Source organism: Onychomys torridus, chromosome 3, assembly GCF_903995425.1.
Source record: "Onychomys torridus chromosome 3, mOncTor1.1, whole genome shotgun sequence".
NCBI classification, from domain to species: domain Eukaryota; kingdom Metazoa; phylum Chordata; class Mammalia; order Rodentia; family Cricetidae; genus Onychomys; species Onychomys torridus.
The window spans coordinates 28,350,979-28,374,569 of record NC_050445.1 but is presented as its reverse complement, the minus strand read 5'-3'; the positions used below and the strand labels follow the sequence as shown (position 1 = coordinate 28,374,569).

The following is a 23,591-nucleotide window of genomic DNA, read 5'->3' as shown; positions in this document are numbered from 1 at the left end:
AAACAAAAAAAATTATTATTTAAACATCATAGTCATAATTGCTGTAGGCAACTGGTAGCAGAAGTTTAATGAGCCATGATGTAGCTGCATAGCTTCAATGCAACTCCCCAAACAGTGGTTCTCACCCTATAGGTCATGACCCCTTTGACAAACCTCTATCTCCAAACATATTTACATTATGATTTATAGCAGTAGCAAAATTATACTTAGGAAGCAGCAACAAAAATAATTTTATGGTTGGGGATAACCACACACGAGGAACTGTATTAAAGGGTCGAAGCATTAGCAAGGTTGAGAACCACTGCCCCAAAATATCCATTTGTTGCAGCAGTGATTTTAATGTAAGTGCTCAAATTCTCATTCTTCCTACATAAGTAGACTTAATGCATTTAACCCTCTCCTCAAGAGCGAGCAACACTGACTGATTGCTTCCTAGACTAATGGTCATGAAATATGGAACAGGGAGGGGTATAGTTGGTTGTTTTTTTTACTCTTTACTGTAGTGGGCAGCCATTCCAGCTTTGATCTGGAAGTTCTAACCCCCATTGAGGCTTTGGTAACTATCACACCTCCAGACTGCACCACACCTTTCCCAGACCCTGTTACCTATCCCTTCACTTGTAAGTTACCCCACAAAATAAACCTCCCTTTTAACTACGTGAGTGGCCTTAATAATTTCACCAATACTTTACTTTTCTTTTGCTCTTTTGGAGGCCTGCCACCCAGCTCCCAAATAAATCATACATAGACTTATCCTTTCTTATGAATGCCAGGCCTTAGCTTGGCTTGTTTCTTGCCAGCTTTTCATACCTTAATTATCCCATCTACCTTTTGCCTCTGGGATTTTATCTTTCTCTATAAATATACCTTTCTTTACTTCTTACTCCGTGGCTGGCCATGTAGCTCAGTGGCTGGCCCCTGATGTCCTCCTCTCCTTCCTGTCTTGCTCCTTCATCTTTTCCTCCCAGATTTCTCCTCCTAGTTATTCTCTCTGCCTGCCAGCCCCACCTATCCTTTCTCCTGCCTTGCTATTGGCTGGGAGCAGTCATGAACACCTGAAATCCAGTCCAGCCCATTGTCAGTGAGCGCCAGGTTCACTGAAAGACTCTGATCAAAAAATAAGATCAAGAAGGTCTGGAAAGAAGACTCAGAGGTTAACAGAGTGCACTACTCTTCCAGAAGACCCCAATTCAGTTCCTAGTACCAATACTGGATGACTAGAGACTGCCTGTAACTCCAGCTTCAGGAGGAACCAATGCTTCTGACCTCAGAGGGTATTTGCACTCACGTGCACAAGCACACACATGTACACACAGTTAAAAAATAAATAAAACAAAAATTTTTAAAGGTGGAAAATGAATAAGGAAGATACCTGATATTGACCTGTGACTTCCCCAAGTACCCACATGTGTGCAATACTCAGGCACATCAATAAGGAAAGACGAAAATGTGAGCGCTTATGACTTTCTTTTATTCTGCTCCTATGAAAGTTCATGTAATCTCTTCCACAGTGGAGCATGTCATTTACAGAAAACCTAAATCCATGTTCCTAGGCTGTGGCAACTCAATTTGTCTCAGAACAAACATCCCTAAATCTCGTCTGAACAAGAGTTGTATTTCATGATGTCAACAGTGGTAGTCTTGGTTGACTCCTGGAACAAAAACAAAAGAATGTTTGTAGGGAAACTGGTGAAATGCACATAATGTCTGTCTTTTAGTTAACAGTAATGGGCCAATGTTAGTTTCCTGGTTTTGATCATTAGGCTCTATTTTTGTGAAGTATTCCTCCTCCTCAGGGAAGCTGGAGCGAAGGGTATTCAGAAATTCATACTATATTGACAACTTTTCTTAATCCAAATTATTTTTAAAACACATAAAATATTTAAAAATAAGTAATGATCAATTTTAAAATAAAATATTATATTTCTATGCTTTTAAAAATATACTTTTAAACTAATTTCAGTGTTAAATATAATTGCTCAATTTCAGTGGTTTTGATCAACTGGCTCAATCTACATATGGGCAGAAACAACATCATTTCTCATTTTATTTTGTATATTCCTTTTTATGTTAATAAACTCTCCACTAATATAACAAATGCCTAAGATAATCCACTCATTAAAAAGAAAAGGTTTATTTTGACTCACAGTTTGGGAGGGTTCAATTCATGTTTGACCCATTGCTTTTGGACCTTAAAATGCATCATGGAAGTAGCCTTAGACAGAGCAAAGCCATTCACTTCACAGTCAAGACTCTCAAACTGAACAAAAAGTAAGAAATTGTGTGTCCTAAAATCTCCTTCAAGGGTATATCCCCTGTTCTAGCTACTTTCCTGTTGCTAGGATAAACATCATGACCAAAAGTAATTTGGGGAGGAAAGGGTTTATTTCAGCTTACAAGTTATAAGTCCATTATCAAGGGAAGCCAAGGACAGGAGCTCAAGGCAGGAACTAAAGCAGAGCCCCTGGAACAATGCTTAGTGGCTGGCTCTCAGGCTCCCTTCCAGATGTCTTTGTTATATAGCCCAGGCAGGCCTGCAGTCCAATGAAGGCAGTTCTTTAATTGAGATTCCCTCTTCCTACATGTGTCAAGTTGACAATGGAAGCTTACCATGGCAGCCCCTGTGACCTGAAGACCCCAGGCCTCACCTTTTGACATTTCTACTACATCATAATAGCACAAACCTTGGAACTGAGAGCGTTTAGCCAGTGGGCCCCTGGGAGGCATTCCAGTCTAAACTTAGCATTTTCCAGGCCAGGGAGAGATTTGCTCTTTGTACTGAGATCACTAGCATGTGACTGTTTCCTTGTGAACACACAAATAAGAAATGAAATGTCTTATTGCTTCTCTGCTAATAAAACGCATACTTTCCAAGATAATTTCATTAAATGAGATTTAAAATATATACATCTCGTTGTAGTAAATAATAGCCCGAGCCATCATTGCAGCAGTGAGGCCCCTAGTCCCACTAACACTGTCTCAAGAATTACATTAAAATTTCCTCCATTTTTAAAAGTTTTGCAGCTTGTTCTCAGTGACCTTAGGATCAGACATACCAAGTACTTGACACACAGGGTATTAACTCTGTAAGTTGTACTATCTTGCCGTCTGTGAAGCTGTCTGTGTGTGTATTCTCCCCTAGGCCGTGATAGGTGCGCTATTTGGACAATAGTACCTCCCTTATGCAAAGTTTCACTTCCCTGCAGTAAACAAGGTCTAACATTGGCAAATGGAAACAAAACAATAAATTTTTGATTGTTTGCCTCAAGAATAGTGTGGTGAGAGCTAGTGAGATGACCCAACAGGTAAAGGTGCTTGCCTCCAGACTGTGCAAGCCTGGCCACCTAAGTTTAGTTCTGGACACCTATGTAAAGATTCTGATCCCCATATGTGTGCTGGAGTGCGTGCACACACACACACACACACACACACACACACACACACACTATACAAACATACAGTAATAAATGACAATGGAGCTAGGCATGGTGTTGCATGTCATTAATCCCATCACTTGGAAGGTAGAAGCAAGTGAATCTCTGTGAATTCAAGGCCAATCTGGTCTACATGGAGAGTTCCAGGATAGATAAGGCTACATAAATTAATTAATTAATTAATTAATTAATTGAAAATAAATAAATAAATAAATAATAGTAGCTGATGAAGTGCTGTGTCTTCTGTCTTGGGATGTAACTCATCCTTTTGTTCAGTGTGTCCACACTGTATACACTACCAACCTCCTTTCAGTGGTCACCTCCATTATCAGATCAAGTGCTGTGGTACTGAAATATTTGTGTTCAGGTAACACTTTTATTATAACAGGGCACAAATTTTTAGTACAGTATGTTTTGGTTATTCTATTCATCAGTAACGTGTCAGTTTTATAAGTTAAACCTTATAGATATCTATGTACAGACAAAAACATAGTATGTAGACTTTGATGTTATCTGCAATTTCAGACATTCCCTAGGTGTGTCGTAATGTATGGGATGAATTTAAGGAAAGGCCACTACGTGCTAATTCATTCCGGCCACTGTGCTAATCTCTGAGAAAGTGAATGCAAGAAAAGTTGCAATTCAGAACTTCCACCCTGCCTCAGTCTTTAAAACGCCATGCACCCGACAAGAAATAATAATTATAGTTACATTCATTATAGTCCCTTCATTCTTCCGAACTTGTATCCTTGTGCATTGCCTCTTTGCTTGACATATGATAAAGTTCCAGAGCCGCCCAGAGGCCGCCCACACCTTGAGAGCTTCTTCTGTGTCACACCTTCCGCTTCACCCCAGACTCCGCCCTTGTCGCCCTTGCGCCCTCATTGGTCGACCATGCTACACCCCCCCTGGGCCCGCCCCGCAGGGCGGGGTCTCCCGGAGGCTGCGCACTAGGGCCTTCAGCGTTCCCACCTGCAGTTTGCGGACAGGAATTGGCTCTTCCGCTGACTGCAGCTTCTCATTCGCTTTCGCCCTCCGCTGCAGTATGGGGCCGGCGCCGCGCACCCTGGAGCTGTTCTACGACGTTCTGTCCCCTTACTCCTGGCTGGGCTTTGAGGTGACGCGGGGAAGCCGCCAGGCCTGTGGCCTGCGGGGAGAGTGCAGAGCGGGGCACTGGGCGCCGGGTTGCAGAAATTCCTGGCGGTGCCCTCAAGGTTAGGACAAGCACAGACTGTTTCTGGGCCGAAGTTCACTTTGTGCCTTTAAACGGACAGTGGCTCTAAGTAGGGTCCTGATTTCCCAAGGTCAAACATACTCTTCCTACAGGCCCTAGGAAGAACAGGAGCAACTCCAAAGAAGCAAGTCAAGTTCCAGCGGGGAATCAGGGGCACTAGGATGATGCTCTACAGCAGTGGTTCTCAACCTTTCTCATGCTGCCACCCTTTAATACAGTTCCTCACGAAATTCTTTTCGTTGCTACTTCCTAACTGTAATTTTGCTACTGTTGTGAATCATAATGCAAATATCTGATATGCAGGATATCTGATATGAAGCCCCTGTGAAGGGTCGTTTGACAAACCCCCCCCCCCACACACACACACACAAGGGTCATTACCCACAGGTTAAGAACTCCTGCTCTACAGCGTGGAAACCACACACTAGAATAAGAATTCTGGTATCTGTTTCAAAGAGCTGCGAGTTTTTTCCTTTGAAAGCAAGCAGTTCAGTGTGGACTGGTCATCCCTGCTCTACACTTAGAGCCACGAGACAGTCCTGTAGGCCACTTGAGCCATCTGTCCTCTCCAAAATGCCACACAAGCTCCCTTTCTTATCTCTGCACCGACAGGTCCTATGTAGGTACCAACACCTCTGGAACATCAATCTGCAATTGCACCCGGCTTTCATCGCGGGGATCATGAATGACAGTGGTGAGCAGGGAGATGCCCTCCCAACTGGGCAAGGAGGGTTGTTTTCTGTGGCCTGAGGGCCCTGTCCTACACTGAGTATGCAGACCTCAGCCCTCCTAAGCTAGTAGTTTGTCCTCTACGGGAGGGGTTCCCCAAGCCTCAGACCCCCGTGCCCTCTCTCACAGTTGTTTGACTCTGCACTGCCAGGAAACAAACCTCCAGCTATGGTTCCCCGAAAAGGCCAGTACATGAACAAAGAGATTCCTCTCCTGGGGCAACACTTCCAGGTGCCCATCAACATGCCCAAGGATTTCTTCAATGTGATTCTTAAGAAAGGTACGGAGGGGCTCTTAACCCAGAGGACCCAATTTGAATCCCAAAATGAATAGTAAATAGTAGAGGGTCAGAAGAGGTTGGTGAATCTAGTGGAGGACAGAACAGTCGGGACTTTCTTAGGAGATCAACAAGTAATTAATTGTGTGGGGAACCCAGAATCAGCTACCCAAAAGTGGGGGATGGGCAGAAACAAGGGCTGAGAGACTGGGATTAAAGACTGCAGGTGACTGAGGGGGAGGGCGGACGGGAGGAGGTGCAAGGGGGTGGTGTCAGAAGTAAGGATGAGCTAGCTGGTTCTCTATCAGGACACAAGGAATAGGAATCTTAGCTTTTTTTTTTTTTTTTTTTTGGTTTTTCGAGACAGGGTTTCTCTGTGTAGCTTTGCTCCTTTCCTGGAACTCGCTTTGTAGACCAGGCTGGCCTCGAACTCGCAGAGATCCGCCTGACAATGCCTCCCGAGTGCTGGGATTAAAGGCGTGCGCCACCAATGTCCAGCAGCGGAATCTTAGCTTTATGTGCCTCTGCCCCACAGGGAGTTTAAATGCCATGCGCTTCCTCACCTCCGTGAGCATGGAGCAACCAGAGATGCTGGAGAAGGTGTCCAGAGAGCTATGGATGCGTGTTTGGTCTCGAGTAAGGGCTGGACTCTGAATCCTGGAGGAAAGGGACGGGCAGCTGGGTGACATTCTGACCTTTCCCAGGGCAATTTCCAGAGATAGACTCCTGCTGTCATACCCCTCTCTCTGCTAGTTCCTTCCTGCTAAGTGTTCTCTTCTCCTTAGGATGAAGACATCACGGAGTCCCAGAGCATCCTGGCTGTGAGTGTCTGAACTGGACCCCAACCCCTACTAATGTTACAAGGAATCTGAGAACATAAAAGATTCTTAATGACTTAGAAAGAAATGTCTGTGTCTGGGGGGGGGGGGGGCAAATTACTATCAAGTTGGAACTGAGAAGGTTCTTTAAAGAATGTTCCATGGGCTAGGGTTGTAACACAGTTGTAGAGTGCATACTTAATCTGTTTGAGGCCTGAGTTCAATCACTAGCCTCCAGAGACTCCCAACACAAACTTCACTAATATATGCCTAATAACAGGCAGAAGACTTTCCGCAGACAAAAAGATAACTGACAAGTGAGAATTAAACAGATGCTCAGTGAGAAATAAATAGAAGTGCATGCCAGACAAGGATGGGCCTTTAAAAGTCACAGGTTCTTTGGGATGAAGTCAAGAAACTCAAAATGAGCTGGGCGGTGGTGGCGCACGCCTTTAATCCCAGCACTCGGGAGGCAGAGGCAGGCAGATTTCTGTGAGTTCGAGGCCAGCCTGGACTACAGAGTGAGTTCCAGGAAAGGCACAAAGCTACACAGAGAAACCCTGTCTCAAAAAAACAAAAAACAAAAAACAAAAACAAAAAAAAAAAGAAAAGAAACTCAAAATGATCTTTTTCTCCCATACATGGATGATAGTTGACACATGTTCTCTTAATATATGAGAATCAAATCACTCCTAAGCTAGATATGCAAAGAATGGCTAGTTTATCCTCTAGTATCTATATCTAGTTCCTAAAAATATGTGTGTGTGCATAGTTTTAGCCTGCTTTTACTTAATATTTAACAAATCTTTCTAATACCCCACTTCTCTCAGTGGCTTACCCATTCCCCTGTTGCTCAACAGCTCTCTCATTGAACTGTCAGAGATGGTGGCTTTTAGGTCAAGTTGACGCTTCTCAACCTGGGCTGTACACTGACAACACCCGGAGTGCCAGTGTCACCCCCAGAAAGGCTGATGTCATCATCTAGGGAATGGTCTTCACACGGGGGCTTTAAAAGCTCCCCAGGAGATTCCAGGTTGAAAGCCACTGATTCTAAACTTTAAGAAGCATCCTAATCAGAAGCCCTGTCACTGTCTGGAAGCCAAGCTGGTAGCTGTACCAATGACTTCATTCCAAGCATCTTCAGGAAATTCTGCAGGACTCAGAACCCAGCCTGAGACTGTTAGTAATTCTAAGACACAGGGAAGAAGGCACTTTGGACTTGAATTCCAGTGACACGGCATTTAAACTGCTACAGACAAACTCTGTGCCTCTAAGCAAGTAATAAATGGCCGTTGACTGCTGTGCCCTCAGTGTGAATTGGAGAAGTGGAGCTAGCTGGTTTCTGTGATGCCCTCCAGTGCTGTTTCTGTGACTACGACATCTTTTTGCCCTCTGCCTTTCCCACTTATCTCAAAACATTGGGAAAAGCAGACAAATTGTCTTGACTAGGGTAGATAACCTGTTACTTGAAAGGTCTTCCCAAGAAAACTTGAGGGCAGAGAAGGACAAGAATAGCCTTTTCTCCCGCTCTCACAATGCAGACACAGCTGCACGCTCTTCTTGTCTCCCCAGGCCGCAGAGAAGGCAGGAATGTCCACAGAGCAAGCCCAAGGCCTTCTGGGGAAAATTGCCACAGCACAGGTGAAGAGCAAGCTCCGGGAGACCACCGAGGCAGCCTGCAAATACGGGGTGAGCAACTCCATGTGTATCCCCATTCCCAGCCTGCAGGTAGAGAAGGGATGTCACCATACGTGCTCATGTTCCTTCTCAACTTCTCCCCATCGTGAGTCCTCCCCAGCTCCCCGGAAGCACTTCATCTGCTTCCTTCCTCCCCACAAGCCTAGTCAAGGAAGGCAAGGAGGCAGATGACCGGTTTTAAAACTAAGAAGCTGTGTGCCACAGAGGCAGAGCAGAGAAGACGCCTCTCAGCCAATGTTCTGTCTACTTGTTCTGTGTCACCTGAACACACTCTGCCTCAGTCTAACGAGCTCCTGCTCTATCACCTTCCTCCCCACTCTGTTTCCTCTAGGCCTTTGGGCTGCCCACCACTGTCGCCCACGTGGATGGTAAAACCTACATGTTATTTGGCTCTGATCGCATGGAGCTGCTGGCTTACCTGCTGGGTAAGTTCAAGTTTCTATTCTCTTGAGCTTTGGACCCCAGTTCAATATCCATTATATCAGATGACCAGAAGAACAACAACAACAGATGTTCCTGGTATTTCCAACAAGGAAGCCTTATGTAGGTGGTGCTGATCAAGGGTGAATAGGGGTGGGAAGTCTTCCCAGTAGGAGAGAGGGAAGCCTTGAAGGCAAGCAGGTCCTGGGAGGTCCTGTGGCTCTTTGGGACCATCTCCTGCTGCTAACACATCTGAGAACCATATACAGACATCTGTGGTTTTCTTTATCTAGGAGAGAAGTGGATGGGCCCTGTGCCCCCAACCCAATGTTCCAGACTTTAAGATTGCCTTAGGAAGTAAACTTCGATTTCTCTATTTGACCAAGCTGACTTCCATGGCCCTGTGGACTGAAGCAGGAGTCCGCCTTAGCTGTGGCTGCCTTTACTTTTGTGCCTCACAAGTGCCTTTTGGAAAGCCTTAAGTTCTGCATTCCCAGACAATAAACCTGATGCCACTAGACAAAACATTTCTGGGTCTGAGTCTGCCTGGCTGATGTTGGTGTACCATGATCCACAGGTTGGGCAAGAATAACTCTTTCCAGATTCTCAGGCCTGACTCCTCAGTGCACTTTGGGGCCACTGTGGGGCAGGGGCAGGAGATAGTCTTCCTTTTTTCCTACTCAAAAAACCTACTTGTCTATTGAAGACAGAAAACTAATTTGGGGGAGGAGGGAGCTGGAGAGATGGCTCAGTGGTTAAGAGCACTGACTGCTCTTCCAGAAGACCTGGGTTCAATTCCCAGCAACCACATGATGGCATCTAGAGTGGGATCTGATACCCTCTTCTGTAATACAGGCATACATGCAGACAGAGCACTCATACATTTAAATAAATAAACAAATAAATAAAAAGAAAGAAAGAAAACTAAGCCTGGTAGACTTGGCATTCACTGTCTCTGACCAGCCAGGGACATTGGGAGAGGAGTATGGCCAGGGACCCCATAACAGTGAGCACTGGAGGGAAGCAGCAAACAGTCCAGCTGTGTTCAGCTATTTAATGTGAGTCCAGCTATACAGACCAGCAGAGCCAGAACAAGGCAGTCTCTGGCTTTATGCTGTGGCCTGGAGATGTTGTTTAATCTTTCTATTTTCTTCTTTTTTTTTTCTTTTCATTGTTGTTAGGTTGTTAGTTAGGGTTTCTCTGTGTAGCCCTGGCTGTCCTGGAATTTCCTCTGTAGACCTCGAACTCAGAGATCCACCTACCTCTGCCTCCTGAGTGCTGGGATTAAAGGTGTGCACCACCATGGCCTGGCTTGAGCTATTAATTGTTCATAATTCCCTGAGACCCTGAGAACACACTGATGTAGTAGGAATCTTAAAAGTTCTTAGTAATGAATTCAAATCCAAGGCCAGTTATTGGGGTGAATGCTGGAAGATCAGAGAAGCAGAACAAGCCACGGCTATCTCACCTTGGTAGTTCCTCAGGTGATCCTGTTTCCTCAGGCTGGAAGCTTCTGAGTCCTCCACCACATGAATCTCAGCTGAACTGTGTTGCTCCAAAGCCTGAACGCTTAACCAACCAAATGCTTAACTAACTACATGCTTTACTCCTCTAGTTCCTGGTCCTCACACCTTATATAACTTTCTCTTTCTGCCTCCATTCCCTGGGATTAAAGGCGTGGGTCACCATGCTTAGCTGTTTCTAAAGTGGCCTTGAACTCAGAGATCCGGCTAGCTCTGCCTCCCAAGTGCTGGGATTAAAGGTGTGTGCCACCACTGCCCAACTTGTTATGGCTTACTCTTCCCATTTTCTAGCCACCATTTTTGGCTTTGTTCTAGTGGTTGTCTGTTCTCTGACCCCAGATATGTTTATTTCGGAAAACACACAATATTTCAGGGAACACAATACCGACCACACACTGAGCCTCTGTGCCCAGCCTGCTCTAACACCTGTTCCCACCTGTGTCCCTTCAGCTTTTCCGTTCCTCTCTCCCTCTGGCCATTTATTTACCTAAATCCCCGCCTGTGTTTATTCCCTACTGTTCAATAATCAGAAACTTCTGCATTTTGATGCCATATTAACTTATATGGTAAGCATGTTCTGATGCTGGGTCCACACTTGGGACCCATGATGGGAACCAGGGAGAGCTTTAAATCAGGCTAAGCCTTTTTGCCAGCTTCTCATTGCTCTCTCCCCAGGTTTTCTCATTTTATATCCCATTTCCCCCTGGATACCCTATTACTTTTGTCTTCCCTTCTCTTCTCTTCTGTGATCCCTGCATCTTCTGGGATCTAAAACCATCTTTACCCAGGTTCACTATGATGTAAAGCCAGAAGTACATCTCAAATGGACTATTCTCTTCTGCAAGGGAGTCTTATAGTACACGCAGCTCACATAAAATAAAAAAAGTATGAAGACTCCCAATGTTTACAAATAGAAGGCCAAGTTAAAACAATGAGTAGCTTTGTATACTTTAGAGTTACCCTGGCAATAGTGAGTATAGAGTTTTAGGGATAAAGATGAGTGTCTCTGCACTGTCTTCTCATTCATACACTGTGGCTTGGCCCATAGATGGGGGTGAAAGTACTAACTGCCAAGCCTGATGACCTGAGCTGAACACTTAGTGTTCATAGTGAAAAGAGAAAACTGACTCTTGAATGTTGTCTCTGAACCACTCCAACCATGCACACACAACATGCACCTTGGCACACACAGGACTGCACACAAACACAAATACATGTAATTTAGTTCTTTATTTTAAAAGCATACTTTATTCATAGCAGAGGTTTACATATTATTTACCACAACTGAATAATTTCATATTGTCTTAAACAGAAGGAAAAAAATCAAGAAATTTCAGTTTACAAAATCCCTCATTGTACAATTACTTATCAGGCTGTTTCCTGATATGCCTGCAAGAAATTAAGCCAGGTTCAAGTTGGGGAGGTCACAGCAAGACTCAGGCTGTGACAATTTTTACTGAGAGAAATCAGACTTTTTATTCCCTTATCAGAAATAGAATATAGTGGCAATTACAATACAGCTGTTGCCAGGATTGGGGGGAGCACCCCCACATTTTCCCCAGGGCACTCTTGAGTAGGGACAGATAAGAGATTTAGATAAAAATAGAGAGAGAGACAGAAACACAGGATAGCCTTGGGAGGGCCTAAATCCTTATCCACAGGCCCCTTCTGTCTCTTCTAAAGGGCTTTTTATAGAAATGCCAAGGAATGGAGCAAAAGACCTCCTCCTAGCACAGCCAAGGGCAGACCATCCCAACACCTGGTGACCATGTACGTGGTCAATCCACCCCCTTATGCAGCCCTGCTGGGTAAAGCAAGCTCAGATCTCACTAGGAAACCTCTGTGGGCTCCCACACAGGAGACAATGACTTTTACAAGCTATACAGGGTACACAAGATTAATGCCTAAGACCAGTTGTCCTGTCAGGCTCCCATGCATGCCTCCTTGACTTCTGAGGGAATATACAGAGAAACACAAAGCAGCCTTCACTACCTGCGGGAGTGCCTAGGTTTCTCAGGAACTGAAAGCACAGTGTCCCAGAAGCTATGAACTCTACCCTGAAAAATCTGATGCCTGCCTCTCAAGGCAGCTAGGCTAGGCCAACTTCATGATTCCCTGCACCTTACCTCAAAATGTCTTTTAATCACTTGTCCCAAGTGACTCAGTGTGACACATGTGTTTGGTGTCTAGTCACGTCTTGTTCCTATTGCACTAATGGTCAATGGAATTACAAAGAAAGCCCAACGTTCACAATTACTGTCTCAAAGGAGCAACACACATTGGATTCCTATGAAATGTAAAATAGGTCTGGGTGCTTTAATAGACAGTTGACAGTGCCTGAAAAAAAACTTTGAGCCAGGCTGTGGTGGCACACGCCTTTAATCCCAGCACTCGGGAGGCAGAGGCAGGCGGATCTTTGTGAGTTCGAGGCCAGCCTGGTCTACAAAGCGAGTTCCAGGAAAGGTGCAAAGCTACACAGAGAAACCCTGTCTCAAAAAACCAAAAAACAAAAACAAAAACAAAACAAAAAAAAACTTTGACAGAACTGAAACCCGAAAACAAATAGCTTTACAGGCACTGTCACGACTCATGACTCATGTGCCCTTTTGTCTGCATTCCATCCTCCCTCATTACCTAATAATACTCTCTCTTTTCCAAGTTTTAGACTATGTTAGTTACTTTGCTGTTTGATAAATACAATGACCAAAAGCAATCTAGAAGAAAGAGCTCATTTTGGCTTATGGATGCAGAGGGAGAGTCCATAATGGAAAGGGAGATGTAGCAGCAGGCAGCCAGAGCAGGAAACTGTGAGCTTATCCAGTAGCACACAGGAAGCAGAGGGTACAAGCAAGAAATGGGGTGAGGTTGTAAGCCCTCAAAGCTCAACGGCAGTGATGTATTTCAGCAGGCAAGGCTGCATCTGCTCCAACAGTGCCGCCAACTGGGGAACAAGTGTTCAGATACATGAGCCCATGGGGGACATTTTTCATTCAAACCACAATATCCACTAATAACTGTTTACATACGTATTTACATCATTTGCTGGGATCTATATATGAGGAAGAACATGTGGTTCATTCTGAATTTGGATCATCTTGCTTAATATATTTTCAGAGTCCTTCTGTTTTTTTTTCTTTATTGCTAAATAATATTCCATATTGTATATATGTACCACATTTTCATTGTTCATTTATTGATGGACATTTAGGATGGTTTCATTTCCTGTCTATTGTGAATATAGCATCAATAAACATGGATGCACTGTGTCTCTGCAGTAGGATATGGAGTCCTTTGGGTATATGCCCAGGAGTGGTGTATCTAGATCATATGGCAGTTCTATTTTTAATTTTTTGAGGAATCGCCAAACTGATTTTCATAATGGTGTATTAATCTGCACTCCCCCCAGGTAAGAATAAGGGTTCCTATTTCCCCACATCCTCTCCAACATTAGTCAGATTTTTTTAAATTTTTTAATTTTTATTTATTTATTTATTTATTTATTTATTTATTGTTTTTTGAGACAGGGTTTCTCTGTGTAGCTTTGTGCCTTTCCTGGAACTCACTCTGTAGCCCAGGCTGGCCTTGAACTCACAGAGATCTGCCTGGCTCTGCCTCCCGAGTGCTGGGATTAAAGGTGTGTGCCATCACCACCGCAGCTCAGATTTCTAGATGACAGTGGTGGTGCAGTAGTCTAAAGTAGTCTTAATTTACATATCCCTGATGACTAGGGGTACTGAACACTTGGAAATAGTTATTGGCCATTTGTGCTTCTTTTGAGAACCTTCCATTTCATTAGCTCATTTCTTGATTGGCAACTTTATTGGTGTTTAATTTTGGGAATTCTTTGTAAAAATTCCGGTTATTAGCTCACAGTCTGAAGTAAAGATTTTTCTCCCATTCTGTGGGCTGTTTATTTTGCTCTGCTGATAATTTCTTTGTTCTACAGAAATATCTAAATTTCATGTAGTCCCATATGTTGATCCCTGGGCTAAGGTAGTTCTTGTCCTGTTGAAATTCTGTTCAGAAAAGTTCCTGCCTCCTCCAATATATTGAGTATTCCCTATGTTTTTCTCTAGAAGCTTCTGTGTTTCATGGGAGAAGGAAAGAACTTACAAACACTGAACTCTATTTTGTTCATGCTGAAGTATTTAGGCAGAGGAGCATTGTTGTCTGCAGACCCCTTTGAAATGAACCAAAAATTAAGGTGCATTGAAAAAATGAATAAAATGATAAACTAATGTGTATTCATGTAATAAAGCAAGTACAGTATAGTGTTGATTGTAAAAACGTGTGGTGAGTGCTGTGGAATCATTTTCTTGTACACTGTAAAGATTTTTCACTCAAATTGGTTTACTAAAATGCTCATTGGCCAGCAGCCAGGCAGGAAATATAGGTGGGGCAACCAAACTAAGAATGCTGGGTAGGAGAAGGGCAGAGTCAGGAGTAGCCAGCCAAATGCAGGGAGAACAGGAGATGAACAATGGATGTGCCATGTTAATAAAGGTACCACCATGTGGCAGAATATAAATAAGGAAAATGGATTAACTTAAGATGTAAGAGCTAGTTAGTAATAAGCCTTAGCTATTGGCCAAGCATTTATAATTTATATTAAACCTCCAAGGCAATTATTTGGATTGACTGCCCTGTATTGGGAACAGGAAGGCAGGAGAGAAACATCCATTTACAGGTGAGTATGTATATTCATTATAAAATTATTTTCTCTATTTCTAATAATAATAAAATGGTGTATTTATACTGAAAAGGAATAATCTCCAATGTATAGTTACATGAAAAAAGCAAAATATAAATCAATATTAATGGCATGCTCCCAAACACATTTAGGGAGGTTGTATCAGTTTTTATCTGTTCATGCTCTTTGGTTGGGCAAATTGATGACCTTTAGGGAGAGGTACTGAGGTTGGGTGAGGTTTGGAGGTAGAAAGATTTTTTTTTTTTTACATACTTCTCTTAACTATTATACAGTATACCATAAATATAGATTGTTTTAATGAACTAGAACAACTATATTCTAGTGAAAAGGACTTCTGATTTGTTAATATACAACATTGATACTTTCTCAGACCGTCATTTACCATTATTTAAATCTTATGAGTGTCTTATCATTCTGCCTATATCACAAAACCCTGGAGACCAAAATCAAATGTGCTGCTTCTCTGGGTAGGTCCCCCAGGAGGTTAGCATGAAGTACATCGTAAACAAGTGCTCCTCAATGACATCGGGTTCCAGTGACAAGATGGTGCCCTCTGCTGGCCTCACTAGACACACCCATGACACTCATATCGGGCTTTAGCTGCAGTTCCAAGTCAGAGAGAGGCACAGGGTGGGAAGTCATTGATAAGGGAAGGTTGTTTATTTTCACAAGTCTATAGACTAGGAACTGATGCTCAGAAAACCCACTCAGAGTCCTGTAAGCGTCTGTAAGTGGAAGAATTGAAATTGAAAACAGGTTTGTCAGTCTCTAAACTGCATGCCCAACCCTGAGGCTTTCTGCTTGTTGGTATTTCCGGATGCATATATATACAACTCGTTTATCTGTCTGCTCCTTAATTGTTTGTTTACTTACATTTTTCAGGACAATGTCTCACTGAGTCACTTAGGCTGGCCTAGAACTCACGAATCTCCTACTTTTTAGCCTGTGGACTGCAGCCTTGTGCCTCCACTACGTGTTGGACTCTCTCTACCACCTGTTGACATTTGTAACCCTGGACTAAAACTTGTGTTGTTGTTACTGGGCAATGGTCAAGTTCTCAGATTTCGTTAAAGCTTTGGTGGCTTGGTGAATACCTGAGTTAGACTGGCTACCTAAACCCCACTGTCTGTGCCACTCTTTCCCAGTGAGTGGTGTGCAATCTTAAGCCTTGCTTTTGAGGGTGAGATCACATATTTACACTTCCATATTGGAGGATTTACAGCTCTCAGGAAGCAATAAGGGATTAACAAAGAAGAAAGCACTGCTGAATTAACAGGCCACGGTGTGTCTGGTTCTAACTCATTCACTTTATCTGAACTGGCTGGATCCTTCAGAGACTGAAAACAATAATGAGCCTTACCCAACAAGCTTGTGACCAAGGACCAAACAAGACCTTAAAAAAAAAGCAGGGTCTCATGTAGGCTCAATCAATTATTTCTGTTCAAAGATATATCTAACTATGATGTGTGAGTCAAAATATGCAAAGAGAAATTAACTTAAAGAAGGTTTGTTTAGGCTCATGGTTTCTGTAGGCTCAGATCAGCTGGATCCATTACTTTAGGCTGAGGAAAGGTGGCCAAAGTGTCAGGCAGAGGAGGCTGCTCACGTTACAATGGTCAAGAAGCAGAAATAAAGATAAAGGCAGGGTCTAGGACTAAAATACATCCTTTAAAGTCATGCTCCCATGACCTACTTCCATCAACAAGGCCCTCCCTCCTAATTTATTCAGCTATGAGCTTATCAATGGATCAATCTGTTAATAGAGTCAGCATTCTCCTGATCCTCTTAGCCCTCAATGATCATTCGAGGTGCTACTTTATGTCCAAACTGCCACATGCTTTAAGAAGAACCATCAGCACTGAGTTTATGCCTATTGGGTCTTAATTAGGTGATGGGAAGTTAGCATCTTAATGGAATACTGTACTCATCACTTCCTCACTCTTTCTCAGATGGGAATACCTCAGTACCAGCCTTCTCTCATGATGCCAAACAGGAGGAAATATTTCAACTAACCCTTCCTCTGGCAAGAGCAGAGTAATGATTGTAGAATGTCAGAGGCATTTTTATGTCCCCCAAAAGTATTTGATGAGGTATACAGTGATTAAGAATTGGGGTTCTGGGTTGGAGAGATGGCTCACCGGTTAAGAACACTGGCTGTTCTTCCAGAGGTCCTGAGTTCAATTCCCAACAACCACATGATGGCTCACAGCCATCTATAATGAGATCTAGTGCCCTCTCCTGGCATACATGGAGGCAGAATGTTGTATACATAATAAATCTCCAAAAAGAAAGAAAGAAAGAAAGAAAAAGAATTGGGGCTATAACTGACCTGACCCCTACCATTTGTGTTTCCTGTTTTATTTGAAATAGAGTCTCATTTAGCCCAAGCTAGTGACCTTGAATTCTTGCTTCTCCTGCTTCTATCCTGAGTGCTGTAATTAAGACATGTACTACAACTACACCGAGTTCATGCCCTACCAAAGATAACCAAGGGTCTCAAACACATTAGGCAAAAACACTCTACCAACTGAACTATATCCCCAGCTCTATATTCATTAAGTTTCTGACCTCATCCATAAAGTGGAAATTATCACAGTAATTATTTCATATTATATGAACTATAAGTTTCTCACTTTGTGTTTTCAACACAGTGAGCCGTACACACCAAACACCCTACACATTAGCCACAGTTATAAAGGAAATCCAGATTCACACTCACAACACTGCAGAACTAAGAGGCCACAGAGATAAACACACAGCAGAGGACAGCTGCATCTCCCTGCCTGGCAATCACATCAAGAACCTATTATCTCATCAGCTTATTACTCCACCATCTCTACCTTGGTTGTCTTTTCTTTGTTTGTTTTTTTTTTTTTGTTTTTTGTTTTTTTTTTTTTTTTTGGTGGTGGGGTGTTGTTGTTGTTGTTGTTATTGTTCTCCTTCTCAACTTGACACAGTCTAGGATCATCTGGGAAGAGGAAACCTCAGTAAGAAAATGCCTCTTTCATGTTGGCCAGTAGGCAAGTCTGTGAGGGCATTTTTCTTGATTAATGACTGATGTAGCAAGGCCCTGATCACTAAAGGCAGTGCTATCCTTGGGCAGGGTGTTCTGGATGTAAAAGAAAGTAAGGTGAGCAATCCACAGGGAGCAAGCCAGTAAGCAGCATTCCTCCATGGTTCTGTTTCAGTTCCTGCCTCCTGGTTCCTGTGTTGAGATTCTGTCCTGACTTTGTTCGCTGATGGAGTATGTCCTTGGAGTTGTAAGATAAAATAAACCCTTTTCTCCCTCAGGTGCTTTTGATTATGGTGTTTATCACAGGAATAGAAACCCTAAGATAATCTCCTAAAAATCGAGAACAATGGGCACAGGGAGTAAATGGAACTCAGTGGGATCTGTCAAAGGCTAAAGATACTGTGATGGTGAATGTTGTCAACTTGATTGGATTTCAAAACCAAACAGAACTCTTCAGACATTAGTGGGGCACACTCTGGGTGTGTCTAAGGGTGTTTCCAGACAGCATTAGCTGAGAGGAAATACCTGCCCTGACTGTAGGCAGTCCCATCACATGAGCTTGAGTTCCATACATAATAGAAACGGGAGGAGGATAAGTGGAAAGCTAGATGACACCAGCACTCTCCTTTCTCTGCTTCCTGATCCAGTCAGCTAGGAGCAAGCCCCTGCTGCCACATCTTTCTCATTACAAAAGTCCTCACATCCCTAAACCCTTAGTCAAAATAAACCTGTCCTCCCTTCAACTGCTTGAGCCAGTATCACATCACAGCCACAGGACAGTAACTGATACAGCTACTAAGCTGACAGAAAAGGGAAGTGCAGCCTTTTGGCCATTTGTATTCAGGGCAATAAAACTTTCGTTATCTATTTTTCTCTCAATAAAAACTTACATTAGATTTTATTCTCTCCTCAGAATTCATCATTCAGTCCATAAAAACTAGGAGAAAGTCCGTGTAAGATGTTCATTGCACCGAGCAGTCTTTGACGTGCACAAGCCACCACTACCATCTAATGCTAGAATGTCTGTCACTACACAAGAACCCCATTGACAACCACTCCTCTGCTCCTCCCCTGTTCTGGCCCTCGCACTCTCTAGCCTCCTTGCTATCTCCTCTAGCACCATTTTTAACGATAAAGTGAATTTAAAAAGCTGGCTGTTATTGAGTAAGACTTCAGAATGCTATGTTAACAGAATCACAGCATATCCATTCAATAAAATGTTTCATGGATTTTAGAGCTAACTTAATGAGGCCGAGGATAGATAGTTCAGAGTGTTTGCTTAGTCTATGAAAGGCCCTGAGTTTGATTCCTAAACAGAAATTACTCTAGTAAAGACTTTATCATCAAGTGAAATACATGCCGCCTAATTTCTAAAACCTTTCACAGTTGCACAGTAACGAGTGTCCACTAGCATGAACCAGAGTATGGTCCGTCTTGTGAACAGCCTAGAATTACAAAACTGTTAAAAGGTATCAAGATAACTACTAATCTTCATAACTTTTATAACTTTTTGAAAGTAATGCAATTGATTTCAAATTAAAGAACACAGACCGAAACAGTCCAGACTCTCTGACTTACATCTAGTGCTTATCACAGTTATTAGATCTCAACGTTACAGCCTCCTCTGGCAACCAAGAGCCATAAGCTATAAAGGTCCCAGCTCTCCCCCTCAGGAGCACAGCCAGGACCTCACGCAGTAGACACTCCTACCCACACCCTCTGGCCATTTGCCTCTTACCCCATTCCTCTCCCTTCCCAACCCACACCTTAAGAAAACTTACAAAGTATACCAAGGACTTCCTCACCAACTTCCTCCTATTGGAGTATTAACTGAGGGTTTAATTCTGGATTCCAGTTATATTTTCTCCATATGAGCTGAATAGTAAGGAAACTGGTACAAACAAACGAAATACTTTGGTACAAGTTGCCCTCCTCCCCGTCTCCATTCCTACTTTATATAGAGATACATCTCACATGGGGACTACAGCCGGCCATGCCCCTCCTTCCCTCCAAAGCAAGCTCGGACAGAGGTTCCCTCGGAAGCCCTACCACAACCCATATACTACTCAGATATATTCATTCTCAAATCCATAGCCTGTCTCTCAGTTTCTCTGTCTCTCTGTCTCTGTCTCTCTGTCTTTCTCTCTGTCTCCCCGCCCCCCATCAGTCTTGTCTATGGCCCACACAACTGAAGACCCTGTGTTATATTTGTATTCTAGGCTCTCTTGGGTTTGCCCAATGCTAACGCAGGGAAGGAACAGAGTCCACTCATTCTATTCTGGCTCTGAGACACAACAGGACCCCAGCCACCTTCCTCCCTGGTTCTCACATCCAGACCCACAACCAGAGCGCTAGAGTGGGTACAGCCCCTGATCAGGGCATAAACTCAATCGCACGAATCTCCCTAGTGTCAAGACTCCACTTACTTTCGGGGATTCGAAGAAGATAGAAAGGAATCACTTCTCTTGAGAAACTCAAAGTAGAAGAGGAAAGAAACAGAAAATACTATATAACCAGGCAAAAGCTGGAGCTGAGAAAGTAAGGGTGTAGTTACGCAGTGCAGACTCCAAAGAGGGCTTCAGCTAGGAGCTGGATTTGTAAGAAGCCAGTTAATTGAGCTGGGAAGCAAGAGCACACCTCCGACTCTCTCCGAGACAAAGAATCCACAGACACAGCAGCTGAGGTATGATGCACCACTCCGATTACGACCATGGCTTCCTCTGTACCCAGTATTCTAAATACGCCACTGTCTCTGTTCCAGTCATTCAGGAAAGACAAGTACAAAAACCAATCAGAAGGTACTTTGTGCTTAGGCTTGTGATCAGCACCCAAGATGCTTTGAGTAAAAGGACGGGAAGACTAATTCCGATTCCAGTCCCAAGTACAAAGACCATTGAGAGGGGAGGGGGCGGGGCTTTAGTGGTGGGTGAAGGGAAAGGTAAGGTGGACCAGTAACAGGTCAGTCTTGGGAGAACGGGGTGGAGAAAACCTAGGCCCGAAGGAAGGATTGGGGCAGAAGAGAGGGTGGGGCAAGTGGGCTCCTCCTTCTGCCCCTGATTTCCAGGTCTGAGACCGGTTTTCTGCGTCCCTATGAGACAGGTGAGCCAGAGCTCCTGGGGCCTCCAGAAGGGGCGGGGCGCAGGCGGCAGGCGTCCCGCTGGTGTAGGCGGAGAGGGTCTGCGAGTTCCGGCCACACCGACCTCAGGAAACTGGCAGGGAGTTTGTCTGGTGGGAGCTGTCCTGAGATTGACTGTTGGCTGTTTTCTCAGAGAAAACGTGTCCCCTTCCTACGCACCTCCCAGCCTCTGTGCTGACAGGAAACATGAAATCAGAGTTTAATGACTTGGGGGAAGAGGCTTGGGTCGGGACTAGGTGGGGTGCAGAAAGTCATTAGGCCTTCTGGTGGTTGGCTTGGGCCTTTCTAAGATTCTTTCTCACTTAGTTGGTGTCCCTGGGGCCTTGTGTGTGGCCTTGTGTCTGGGTTCACATTCTCCTCCATCCAGAGCATGGGTTGACTCAACTGTAGCAGACAGCAAAGTCTGGCTGACAGGTAAGTGATGGGCCCTCTCCCTCTCTTTCCAGCAGGGTCATACTGGGTGGGGGACGGGGGATCTAACTGGGAGAAGAAGAACGCAGGTCTGACCAGAACAGGAAATGGGGAAAGCCTGACCCATCACCTGGATTCCAGAGATGCCTGTGTGCACTGCGGCCACAGGCAAGGTAACTGGCCCTGAATCCTGCACGGTGTACTTGGGGGCTGGAAGTGGGACTGCAGGGGAGAGAGAAAGCAAGGAACGCAGTAGGCAGTGCCATGGCAGTGCCATGGCGTTGTAAAGTCTCATGAGGGTGAGAGTCCGAACTGGACTTGTTTCCCAGCTTTCCACACCGATAACCTAGAGAGAATGATGGAGGCCCTGAAGATCATGTCTTTCAGACTGAAAACAGAGGAGCATATTTTTACCTCGGGGTCTGGCACTGCTGTGGTGCCAATGGCTAGCTAACACACAGCTGTGTGTCTTTCTGCAGGTGCCCTGGAGGGACCATGGTGCCGAGGCAGTTGTGGGGAAACCTGAAGCAGCCATTTCTCTTTCTGAGCAGTGCCTCGCTCCTCCTGGGGCTGGCTTTACTGGTCATCCAGCCCGATGTGGCCCCTGCTGCTTATTTCTTCCTCTGCTTGGCTGGCTTTTGCTTTCTTGCCTGCCTCCTGGCCTGTGCTGTGGAGCGAGGCCTCCAATCAAGGCCGCGCTCAAGGCAGACGGAGAATCCAGAGGCCTCGGGCAATGCACGGTGAGTTAATGGGGAGAGCCTGATGACAGGAAAACGCCCCTAGGCCAGTGGTTCTCAACCTTCCTAAGGCTGGGACCCTTTAATACAAGTGCCTCATGTTGTGGTGATCCCCAACCATAAAATTATTTCATTGCTACTTCATAACTGTAATTTTGCTCCTGTTATGAACCATAATGTAAATATCTGATATGTAGAATATCTTATTAGACCTCCAAAGGGTCATGACCCACATGTTGGGAACCACTGCCATAGGCCCTTGTTCTCTCTATGCCTTTGGTCTCTTAAGCCAGGATTCTACTTTCCTCTGTCGCTGGTATTATTAAGAGCAACTGTCAGCAGACAATAGACGGTCTTTGCAAGAGCAGAAGAGGGAAAAAAAAAAAAAAGACTCCTTTCAGGCAGCCACTAATGTCCATATTTCTCCTCCCACAGGGACAATGCAGCTTTTGAGGTGCCAACCTATGAACAGGCGGTGGTGGTCATGGACTCACAATCACAACACCACCTCCAGGAGCTGGAGCAACCACCCCCTTACAACAGTGTTGTCCTATCCCCAGGAGCTGAGGGGGTGCAGCCTATCCAGCTAGAGAGGCCCAGCCCAGGAAGGCTGAAAAGGCGAGTGGGCTCAGAGGGGACAATGACTCGCAGAGGAAACCCTGGAAGACCTCTTCGACTTAGGGGTCCACGAGTTGTATCCACTGCTCCTGATCTGCAAAGCTTGCGGGTGGCCCCCAAATTGGAGCCCGCTACTCCACCCCCTGCCTATGAAATCTGTTTTGTTCATCCTGACGATGACAATGTTTTCTATGAAGATAAAAGGATACTTCCCTAAGCGATGCTCTCAGAACCTGTCATTTCTGCACTCATTTGTCCAGCATTTCCTAATATCTACTGGTTTGGCCTGGACATCACAAATGGGACCTTCACACCAGCGGGGAGTCAGGCTATGGCAAGTCCTTCCCAGTTGAGATATAGGTGGCACACCTGGATTCTTCTGGAAACATTCTGGAGCCTACCTGATGACCAGCATTTCCAGAGTAAGGTGAAAGATGAGAGAGAGGTGATCAAAAGAAACTGGAGCTGTATCTTGGAGTGACAGCTGTGCTTCACCAAGCCTCGCTTAGATTCCTGGTGGGGTATTACCTACCAGGGAAATGAGAGAGTCGGAGTGAGGGGAGCTGGATAGTTTGCACAAGAACAGGAGGCTAGTAAAAACATCAAGAGTCAAATCCTAATCCCAGTGCCTATTGTTTTCAATACCAATTGGGCAATCCACACGATTTGATAATCTCGTCTTGGGCCACATAGGGTAGGATAAGTGCGGCCAAGAGCACCCCCAGCTTCGGCGAAGCGCACCTTCTAGGGCTTTCCATGTTCGTGCACCCGACCCTGGAAGTTCTAGGCGAACAACGAGGAGAAGCCCAGCCCACTTTGGTCTCCTGGAAGT

General features: G+C 44.5%; 2 protein-coding genes across 4 annotated transcripts; both read left to right on the top strand.

Annotated features, from left to right (window-relative positions):
- Positions 1-4,366: 4,366 nt before the first annotated feature.
- Gstk1 (glutathione S-transferase kappa 1) lies at positions 4,367-9,137 on the top strand. 2 transcript variants are annotated; one of them, XM_036181665.1, is made up of 8 exons: positions 4,367-4,551; positions 5,281-5,362; positions 5,549-5,677; positions 6,210-6,310; positions 6,460-6,495; positions 8,065-8,181; positions 8,522-8,615; positions 8,904-9,137. In XM_036181665.1, the coding sequence occupies exons 1-8, from the start codon at positions 4,480-4,482 to the stop codon at positions 8,951-8,953; spliced, it is 681 nt and encodes a 226-aa protein (XP_036037558.1). In that variant the 5' UTR covers positions 4,367-4,479; the 3' UTR covers positions 8,954-9,137. The 2 variants fall into 2 exon arrangements, with proteins under 2 accessions (XP_036037558.1, XP_036037559.1); XM_036181666.1 differs by lacking the exon at positions 4,367-4,551 and having other exon boundaries at positions 5,295-5,362; positions 5,527-5,677.
- Positions 9,138-20,767: 11,630 nt separating this feature from the next.
- Tmem139 (transmembrane protein 139) lies at positions 20,768-23,313 on the top strand. 2 transcript variants are annotated; one of them, XM_036182035.1, is made up of 3 exons: positions 20,768-21,407; positions 21,884-22,144; positions 22,577-23,313. In XM_036182035.1, exons 2-3 carry the CDS (start codon positions 21,900-21,902, stop codon positions 22,974-22,976), a joined length of 645 nt encoding a protein of 214 aa, XP_036037928.1. In that variant the 5' UTR covers positions 20,768-21,407; positions 21,884-21,899; the 3' UTR covers positions 22,977-23,313. The 2 variants fall into 2 exon arrangements, with proteins under 2 accessions (XP_036037928.1, XP_036037929.1); XM_036182036.1 differs by lacking the exon at positions 20,768-21,407 and adding an exon at positions 21,522-21,577.
- The last annotated feature ends 278 nt before the right edge of the window (positions 23,314-23,591 follow it).